This window comes from Agrilus planipennis, unplaced genomic scaffold (assembly GCF_000699045.2).
Source record: "Agrilus planipennis isolate EAB-ADULT unplaced genomic scaffold, Apla_2.0 scaffold5, whole genome shotgun sequence".
In the NCBI taxonomy this organism is placed as follows: Eukaryota; Metazoa; Arthropoda; class Insecta; order Coleoptera; family Buprestidae; genus Agrilus; species Agrilus planipennis.
The window spans coordinates 1,123,093-1,133,523 of NW_020442468.1; the positions used below are offsets into that span (position 1 = coordinate 1,123,093).

Below are 10,431 nucleotides of genomic sequence, written 5' to 3' on the forward strand. Positions count from 1 at the left end.
AGGACCGGTTGTTTGTTTCGGTTCCGGCACATTAAGAAACGACCCAATTAGAGCCATCTCGAGTGGCGAAGAATATTATCTCTAGAACTTAGGGCCAAAAGAACGGTTACGGCAACATTTGGACACTAATTAAACTACCAAATGCAAACCCGATAATGAGAATAGCTTTCTAATTAAACTGGAAGAGTTTTCTAATAAAATAATTAGGCGATTACTCATAAATTAGATCGTTCCAAAATTTAATCGTAAGAATGAAGTAAAATTAAAGTAATTAAGAAGAAAGTCCAAAATACTGGACACCATAATATATCTCTAAAACTTGAAAATAGATAAATATTCTTCAGGCAGTGTATTTCAGGAGGAAAAGGAAATATTTTGGGACATAGTACTGCCTACTGATCATTCTGATTAAAGCTTGTGCCAGAAAACGCTTTCTTTCAGAGATCCAGGGTTTAACAGCTAGCTCACCACCTAGGAAATTTAATAGAAAAGGGTCTTTTATGGTTGGATTTTTTATATCGTAAAACATGTTGTTATAGTGATGTACTTTTTCATGCCTACAGAATATCATATTGATTCTTCAAACAAGGTTGCGCGCAGCTTCCCTAAATTAAAAGCCTTTTATATTGACTGTGTACTGTACGTACCAGAAATAGGGGTTGTATCTCTGTGACGATGTATCAAAAGGATAGGTATCCCACGAAAGTACCTTTTTTTATACATTTTTATTTTACTTTTAGATTACCTTGTTAATTTTCTATCGCTTCCAAGCATTTTTTCTTTTTTTTTTTTAACAAAACTACCCTCACACATTCCCTACACGCCTCCCCCATTGTAGGAATATAAGTAAGCTCAAGGTCAATTAATTAACCCACCTAAAGCCCAAGTTCTCTTAAATGAACCGTTTAACTGAATTTTTTACTCATTGTCAAAATGATCTACAGGAAAATATAAGTTTGTATGCTATTTTTCATATCTTCCTTTCGTGTCCTACCTGTATTGACTTTCTTGTATATTAAGTTTCACTCGTTTATACGGTTGTGAAATATTGGACATATTTCCCAAAGTTTCTGATAAATTCTTTTTGTTGCTAATTTTGTCCGCGCCACTTCCTGTCGATTTGAGCCCCTCAAAATTTCCGCCAATATCGATCGTCGTTCCTAGCAATATCAACCTTCGCCAAATTGTATTGGCATTGGTCCAAAACTCTATTAATTCGACATGCGGAACTATTCCAACTATTCCTTACTAGAAAACGCAAGAACTTAACTCAAAATACCTCAACGATTCCGCTCATTAACCCATTATCAACCAATGTCCCCTTAATGGAATGTTTGTTTTGTCGCAGAAACTTATTTGTAATGCAAATGTGAAATGTATATAAAAGGCACTGTAATTTTTCATACTGTAAGAAAGTAATACAAACATTGTGGCTCATAATGGGTTAACTCATCCACATTTCAATGAATATGAACTCTCTTGTTTCAGGATAAGCAACCAGTAGGTGCAATGATGCTGATGGGATACGAAATAATTCGTTCCGACGACAGTTCCTCGCAACAACCATTCCAAATCGACCTGAGAAAACCGGGAGTGCCAACCCTGCACATAGCTGCGGATACTGAGGCCGCGGCAGCTCGATGGCTCGAAGTTCTTTACACCGCAGCAGAGAAAAGTCAAATGGCCGACACGTGGCTTGAACAAACCAGGCGAAATCTCACCGTAGCTCCAGACGAGATCCCAAAACCGGATTGTTTTGGATATCTTATCAAATTAGGAAGCCAATGGAAATCGTGGAGCAGACGATACTGTGTTCTTAAGGATGCCTGTCTTTATTTTTATCACGACGCAAGTGCAAAAAGTGCTTTTGGTAAGTAAAAAGCAAAATAATTTTAAATTATCGAATGACCAAAATGAAAACAGAAATGACATTTCCGAATTAATTTACGACGTTGTGCCCAAAACTGGATTCAAATTCAGAATTTCGAATTAGAATTGTCCCACCACATCAAAATTTTGAAACAACTTAACTTCAAGGTCCAAATGGTACTAATTTAGCTTCTTTGGTATCTACTTTGGAATCTCAAGTTCGAATTCAGTATGAGTGTTGTCTTGTTTGAGCACAGTGCAATTATGAATAGGAAACAGAAGAAATAGTAATTAGTTTTCCATGCGGACTTCAGTCTGTCCCGAAGACATCTCTAACTCAAAACCAAACAAACAATCATTTGAATTTTTTAGTTAAGTTATTTAAGAATTTGGTGTACTGGAGCAATTGTGAAGTTCAATTCTACGACATGAACACATTGGAAATTACTGCGTTTTTGGTTGTTTTATTTTTTTTCTCTCTCAATAAGGCCAAATATTGCATTTGCTAGATTTTTAGGTTAGAATATCTCGAAACCTGACGTTCTAAGGAAATTCTGAGACCAGATCCGAACATCGCAAATTACATCAGAAACAACTATGTACGGTATTGTTTCTTTCCTTTTCGATGTTCGATTTTGTTGGCCTGTAACTTTATATTTTCTTAATGTGGGCAAAAGTAATAACAGTAAATCTTGTAAATGACCAAAAACGTAACAGCAAACTTGAAGTTTCCAAGAACCCAGATACTGAGAGTCCTTTTTTATTTCTCCTCCTTCTCTTTGCCCTATTCTATCTTTTATTAAAGAGACTTTTACCCAATGCAATTTTGGTACCTAGGCACTTTTGACCCTCTGAAATGTACATCATCAGACAAAGTTCTGATGAGCAGAGAAGGACTTCTAGATTGTAATACCATGTCCTTCGCTCTACTGTAAACTTTTGGCCATTCTTAACATCTTCAGTGCGATTCTTTATCATGGTCAGCGAGTAATAAAACGCATTTTTTACTTGGTCTGTTCTTTCCAGGGGTGGCTTGTTTACATGGTTATAGAGTGCAACCTTCAGCTTCTGGAAGTAAAAAACACGGTTTCGAAATTATCCCCTCGGATTCGTCACAAAAACATTTTTATTTCTATACAGAATGTGACATTGATCGAAAAAGGTAAGTAGTTGTTAATAATATAACTTAAGCTAAATTGATATCCGCTTTTTTTTTTCTTATGCTTCAATTTTTGGAAAATACGATTAAAAGATAATGACGTTTAAAATATGTGGCGAATTTTTAGAGACATTTAGGCCAATAATTTTATTAAAATAGTTCAGATACAATTTTCAAATGCATGTCGTGAATTAACACATAATTTATTTGATTTTATTTGTTCGTTCATTTATTTGTTTGTATATTTATTTATTTATNGACATGCAAAAGAAAGAAGTCCAGAGTAAAAGCAAGAAATGGAACTAATTAAGAGTAAGTGAATTTTTGAAATTTTTGTTCTTAGGGATGTGTAAAATTAATTTATTACAGTTAATGGTGTGTGAGATAGAGATATCAAGAAAGTAGTATTGATATTGTCTTGTATTTTGATCTATAACGATATCGAAACAACAAACATTTTGAGTTTCCAAAACATTAAAAGAACAACATCCCAAGAATATTGGTGTTTTCGAAATTTCTCGGAACAAGAAGATGAAGCAATTTCTAGAAGGGGCTCCATGTTAGCAATTTGTTGATATTTTAAACTGACCACAGATAGAAGTCAGACTAAAGGAATCCATGATGCAGAATACGCTAAAGGAGATAGTAAGAAATTGTAATCATAGCCAAAAGAACCTTTTGATCACCTTTGTCATCAAAGGAATTTCAAAAAGAAGAAGTGCAGGAGTAAACAGAAAAGGAGAAGGAAAAAAGGAACAGGAAAAGCAAGAGATGAAACAAGCAAGAAAGGAGTTACAGGAGGACGTTGTTTCTTATGAACAATCCGGTTAGCAAAGTGATATTTAAATTTAACGAGGAATTCAAAAATACAATAAAAAATGGGGCATTCCATTTGAAAAAAATGAAGTTAGGTAGCCTTCAGGAAAAATGGGACACTCTATAATCGAAAATAATTTTAGGATATGAAGATTCAAATGCCCTAACCACTGTACTACGAGAGGTATAGATGAAAAAATAATGAATTTTCGCATCAATCTTGAGTATTATTGTTATTATTATTATTAAAGCTCTTGTTTCCTTTAAAATTTATCTAGGAATTTTTTGATCACACTATGGATAATAGTAATCCTAAAAGACGTTTTGTTTTGCATCGACTATAAATGATATCTCAGCATGGCTTGCAAATTCTTTCTGTTTCGTTTTCGTTTGTAGAACAAAAACTGTCTTGAGCAATGATTTTTATAAGTACCTACCTACCAGGGCGATTTAATTTTTTTTTTTAATTTTTTTAAAGAGTTTTAATAGTTGCAAATAGAACCTAAAAGAACTTTGGTCCAAGCAGGGCTCATCAGTGGCGGGCTAAGCTCGTCGGAGGTCGGAAATGAGACCGCCAGTTTGTACAGAAATTGATATAGTTGTAGAGGGTACACGTAAATTACCTTCCAACAAAAAAGGGTAAGGCTTAATTATGGTCAAATTATCTCCCACAGTTAAAAAGGTTTGGGAGGCAAGTTACCTTAGTTATAGCACCAATTAAGTAGGACCCTTCTTCTTACTACCCACCGAGAGGCAATTTTCTAACACCCTTTGTAGTGTAAGTATTTTGGTCATGTATGGGATTAAATTAAAAAGGACTCGTCGAAATTTGGAGGCCTCTCAAGACCAGAGATCCAGAGTTCCCCCCTTAGTTGATATTTACTGATGGTTCATAGATTTTTCAGTTTAAATTAACATTTTCATAAACTTCATTAACTAGACTAAATCCATACTGATAGTTGATTCTACGTAAAAAGTTATAAAAAAAATCTTACTAAGTTCAATGGGTCACCAGTAAATATCAAAATTATGAGCTCTCATTGGACCAGAGATCTTCCCTTATGTACTTGCAACTGTTAAACTGTCTGAAAAAGAAGCAAAAAAAGAAATTTAGAGTCACCCTAATAAACAACACACTTGAAATTTCAAAAACTTTTTTATAATTTACAATATTGTTTCTTCACACTAAGACTTCATCAGGTGATGATTTAAATAAACATAAAAATTGTCACCTGTTGATTGAAAGCCGCAGTAACGTGAAACAATATTGCTGTGAATAACAAACAATAAAAATCTATTTGAATGTTCGAGTGCGTTGTTGGGTCATCAAATTGTGGACTGTTTGACTGACTCTAAAACTTGCATATTATCTTCTAGATGGGTAGCGGCGTTGGAATATTCCATAGATCGATGGTTAAAGGTTGGATAATATTTGATTTTGTCGCTATTTGTATACTTAATTATTATAGTAAAGTCGATGTACTACTTAAATGAAAGAAAAAATAACTGAAAAACTTAGATGTACTGTTTGTAATGTTTTTTAACGAGTTTTCTAAGAGGATAAATAACTAAGCACATTATTTGAGATCGCATAATTGTCTATCGCAGAAATAAATGTGTATTTCAATTACAAGTACCACAGTGGGTACTTGTTCATAGCGCTCTTAGATTTTAAAAAGAGAAGCATATAGCTGAGTGTCTTTGTGTATATTTAGGTTATACTGAAATAAAGCTGTGTTAGCAAATGGAACCACTGAATAAATACTAAGAATAATATTCGAAAGGAATATTTATATAAAATTAAATTAAATTAATTCAAATAAATTAGAATGATAAAACTGTTAATATTACCAATTATAATAATATAGTAATTATTAATATGATATAAAATTATTTTTAAAATGTACCATATTATATGAAGGAGAATTTTTTGAATATTATTTGTATGTATTTGTAGTTTATACCTATTAACTACTTAAGTATAATGATCATCNCAATCACTTCAAATAAAATGAACAAAAATAAGCATGCAAAATAAAAAATTAATTTGAATAAAATGAACTTCATGAATTCTACTAGATAGAACATGCAAGGTAAAGAACTATTTTAACTACGGGGTCATCTTTGTCTTCTCCAACGTCGATCTGAAACAGATACGGTGGTAACAGATTAATAAAGAGCAATTAAAATTAATTATATCAGTATTCTTACCTTAATTAACTGTAGACCGTAATGTTCCAAAGTTTGCAGATGTGAAAAGCAAACCAACTCCAGGAGGAATACCACAGCAGAAAATTTGTTTTTTCAGTGGAATTCAAATAAATATCCAGTTGCTCTCAGTCATGGGTTGAAAATTAACTGCATAATGTTGTAAGACGAAGACGAAAACAGCCAATGAAGAATACAGTCCACGAAAAGCAACACCCATGCAGACATCCACTGTTTCAGTATGACCAAATTGATGTTTAATCCTCTCTCATTTGTTGGATAATCTGCAGAAACGGACAAAAAGTCATATTAATTACACTATTAATTAAGAAACACATTTAAAACAACTAAAAACGCACCAAAAAGCAAGTAAAATAGCTGAATTATAAAATGACAACAGCTACTTTTACGCCATTTTACATCACAACCATAGATCACGACATAGATAAACGTCAAATAACACGTCAGTTTATGATGCAGACAATAGAAAAAGGTTAGAAAGACACTCTATGGATATATCTATGATAAATGTCAATTTATTCTGTGGAAACTAAAAACTATCAAGAAATATAGATGTACAATAACCTCAATTTATCCTGTTGACAATGGATAATTGTTAACAGAAAAACAGATTAATAGAGAGCAATTAATATTAATGAAATCATGTATTCTCACCTTAATTAATTGTAGAAAGTAACGTTTTAAAGTCTACCAGCGTGATGAGCAAACCAAAATACAACTTCAGACTGTTGTTTCAGTTGCTTCCAAATTAACTTCCGATTGCCTCCTCATTGTTACAGCAAAAATTAACTGCATAATGTTGCAAGGTGAAGACGTTAAATTTATCGATTCTTCCAGTAGCATCAAAATTAACTCTAATTCCTTCAACTTTGTTGGATTATCTATAGAAACGGGCAAAAAAAAGTAATTAATCACCACTTGCCATTTTATCACCTGGAAATAGGGACAGTTGCTGTTACTCAACGAAGGACTTATCGCAGTAAACTAGTAAGTGAAAACACCATAATTTAAAGTAATAGTTGTAAAAATCTCGTTAAATTATCCCAAAAATCTCAACCGTTTAGGCATTTATGATAACTTACTATCAATAATTATGTTTCATGTATCATTTCCGAAATGTCGAAAGCAGAATGGCAGCATTAATTACGTTCTTTCCAGCTTACAATGATAAAACATTCATTGTAATCTTAATATAAACTATATCAGAAATTATGCGTATATTTTGACTTTAAAATGAGATTTATTTGCAGTGTAGCATATGCCAGTGTAGGTTATTAATTTGTTTTTCTTGTCCATTCTACAGATTGGTAAATAAATAATTTTGATGGTACTAAAGCAACTAATGTTCACAATGGTACCGTTTTAACTCATGATTTTTTTGTGTCTGATATAAGCCCGTCAGTGTATTTTTATGAAATCCAAGGAAATGATTTATAATTTCGTGTCCTTTTTAAGCAATATTCAAATGTATTATTATAAGTGCAGAAGGACGTCGTAAGCTGACATTGTTGTAATAAAATGGTAACAAATAATTCATAATTTTGGCACCTTTCGAAACTAATTTTAAAATTTGGGCACAAAAAATTTCGCCATTTACAGTATGCTTCACGGTTATACAATATAAACGCATCAGGGTGGCGTCAGGTAATATGTGCTTTAACGACAATATACTTTTGATACAAAAAATAGGAATTTTGGCTCCTTTTTAGCAAATAGTTCAAGCTCGTCATTTAGTCATTTATAGTATTATGATGAGAGCAGCCGAATTCGATTTTTCCAATACAATGCATTGATGATTTTTTTTTAGTCATTTATTGAGCACCCAGTCAAATTGTAACGTTGTTGCGCCCCTGGTCATATATAATTATTATGTTATGAATCATTATCTTCTTCTCTAACGTTCTCTTTCTTAAGTTTCCACCGTCTCTCTCGCTCTTGTATTTATTATTATTATTATATTCAGAGTTGTGATCAGGCGATGGAACTTGCACGAAGCAAAACACACAGAAATTCAATTCTGTAAAACGGGGGATGAAACTAGCCACGCGATTGGTTAAATTACGAAACATTTGCCGCGAACCGTCGCAGAAATCAAATTTGTTGCTTCTGATTGGCGTTTGCCTACGTCATCAGTGCTTCATGCAGTAGCTTTCGCAATTTTGCGACAGGCATGAGACAGACTCGGTGCATTATAAGTTCTTAAAATTTCGTAGTGGTAGGACGTGTTTCTCGCGTCTGTTAAATTCAACTTACCGAGCTAATTTTTTCGCAGAATTAGTTTTAATTTTTTCTACGTCTGAAAGGTTAGATTGATTGATTCATACTGTATTATTATTTTTCCCAATTGCCCACAGCATAATTTAAATTGACAAATTTGTTAAAGGTTGTGTCCTGAAATAGACGCCAGGTCGCCATTTTACTATGGATATACCGAAAGTCCGCCATATTTTGATTATTTTCCGCAGATGCAAGACCGCCAGAGAGCAAGGCGCGCTTAATGGACTATCCTGTGAGACAATGTGCTGAAGGAGGAATTTATCACAATGAACTGGTATGTATCAAAACTGTATCAATTAAAATTAGTAAACGAGGTCCCAGAAACTTGACTTCTTAGACATTTGTAACTTGCTTCAATAGACAACTTTTCAGAAATAGAGAAAGCAGAATTGTTGTGGAACTGACCTTTCTATCAATGTGAAAGTTAACTTGTAACTTTACCATTGTATCGCCAGATGAAAATATTACTGATTTACTTTCTTTAAAAGTGGTGATTAATTACTTTTTTTTGCCCGTTTCTATAGATAATCCAACAAAGTTGAAGGAATTAGAGATAATTTTGATGCTACTGGAAGAATCGATAAATTTAACGTCTTCACCTTGCAACATTATGCAGTTAATTTTTGCTGTAACAATGAGGAGGCAATCGGAAGTTAATTTGGAAGCAACTGAAACAACAGTCTGAAGTTGTATTTTGGTTTGCTCATCACGCTGGTAGACTTTAAAACGTTACTTTCTACAATTAATTAAGGTGAGAATACATGATTTCATTAATATTAATTGCTCTCTATTAATCTGTTTTTCTGTTAACAATTATCCATTGTCAACAGGATAAATTGAGGTTATTGTACATCTATATTTCTTGATAGTTTTTAGTTTCCACAGAATAAATTGACATTTATCATAGATATATCCATAGAGTGTCTTTCTAACCTTTTTCTATTGTCTGCATCATAAACTGACGTGTTATTTGACGTTTATCTATGTCGTGATCTATGGTTGTGATGTAAAATGGCGTAAAAGTAGCTGTTGTCATTTTATAATTCAGCTATTTTACTTGCTTTTTGGTGCGTTTTTAGTTGTTTTAAATGTGTTTCTTAATTAATAGTGTAATTAATATGACTTTTTGTCCGTTTCTGCAGATTATCCAACAAATGAGAGAGGATTAAACATCAATTTGGTCATACTGAAACAGTGGATGTCTGCATGGGTGTTGCTTTTCGTGGACTGTATTCTTCATTGGCTGTTTTCGTCTTCGTCTTACAACATTATGCAGTTAATTTTCAACCCATGACTGAGAGCAACTGGATATTTATTTGAATTCCACTGAAAAAACAAATTTTCTGCTGTGGTATTCCTCCTGGAGTTGGTTTGCTTTTCACATCTGCAAACTTTGGAACATTACGGTCTACAGTTAATTAAGGTAAGAATACTGATATAATTAATTTTAATTGCTCTTTATTAATCTGTTACCACCGTATCTGTTTCAGATCGACGTTGGAGAAGACAAAGATGACCCCGTAGTTAAAATAGTTCTTTACCTTGCATGTTCTATCTAGTAGAATTCATGAAGTTCATTTTATTCAAATTAATTTTTTATTTTGCATGCTTATTTTTGTTCATTTTATTTGAAGTGATTGTTGATTGTAGATGTTTTTATTTTTTTTAGTATGTAGTAGTAGTGTTCATTTTATTTGAAGTAATTGTTGATTGTAGATGTTTTTATTTTTGTATGTAGTAGTAGTAAAACTAACACGTTTAGTAGTTGTAGTATAGTCTAACATGCTTACCTCTTCGCTTAGCTTACTGCATATTCTTCCTAATTTGCTTTGCATTTACCCTACGAATTCTACATGATTCAACGTTTCGTTATCGTGTGTGTTCCTTCTCACCCTTGTGGAATTAGGGAGGGCCTCCCCGAACGACTTCCCTTGGGCTTAGCTATTTAGTTGATCTTAAAAGTGTCTTATACACTTTTCGCGAGTCTACTCTAGCGTTACTTCCTTTCAGACAGGGTACAGTGGGTTATCTGGAATAGGAGCAATAGGCGACTGCCCAGCTTGCCTTGGCGAAATCTGTCC

At 33.2% G+C, this 10,431-nt stretch overlaps 1 protein-coding gene and 2 long non-coding RNA genes across 6 annotated transcripts in view; 2 read left to right on the forward strand and 1 right to left on the reverse strand.

The window, feature by feature from the left end:
* LOC108736517 overlaps positions 1 to 5,673 on the forward strand; it is a 58,465-nt gene extending 52,792 nt beyond the window's left edge. For all 3 annotated transcript variants that reach the window (XM_018468984.2, XM_018468976.2, XM_018468993.2), the window contains 3 exons: positions 1,489 to 1,870; positions 2,896 to 3,031; positions 5,222 to 5,673. In XM_018468984.2, the coding sequence (XP_018324486.1) occupies positions 1,489 to 1,870; positions 2,896 to 3,031; positions 5,222 to 5,273 (570 nt within the window). In that variant the 3' untranslated portion in view covers positions 5,274 to 5,673. The remainder of the gene's footprint in view (positions 1 to 1,488; positions 1,871 to 2,895; positions 3,032 to 5,221) is intronic.
* Positions 5,674 to 5,962: 289 nt separating this feature from the next.
* On the reverse strand, positions 5,963 to 6,949 carry LOC112906694. Its single transcript, XR_003232515.1, has 3 exons — positions 6,728 to 6,949; positions 6,056 to 6,336; positions 5,963 to 5,988 (listed from the first exon to the last, which is right to left on the reverse strand). It is a non-coding gene; the product is annotated as an uncharacterized LOC112906694 (long non-coding RNA).
* A 43-nt stretch (positions 6,950 to 6,992) lies between these two features.
* LOC112906689 lies at positions 6,993 to 9,864 on the forward strand. Of its 2 annotated transcripts, none has more exons than XR_003232510.1 (5): positions 6,993 to 7,060; positions 8,457 to 8,624; positions 8,875 to 9,101; positions 9,493 to 9,773; positions 9,841 to 9,864. It is a non-coding gene; the product is annotated as an uncharacterized LOC112906689 (long non-coding RNA). The 2 variants fall into 2 exon arrangements; XR_003232511.1 differs by lacking the exon at positions 6,993 to 7,060 and adding an exon at positions 7,913 to 8,376.
* The last annotated feature ends 567 nt before the right edge of the window (positions 9,865 to 10,431 follow it).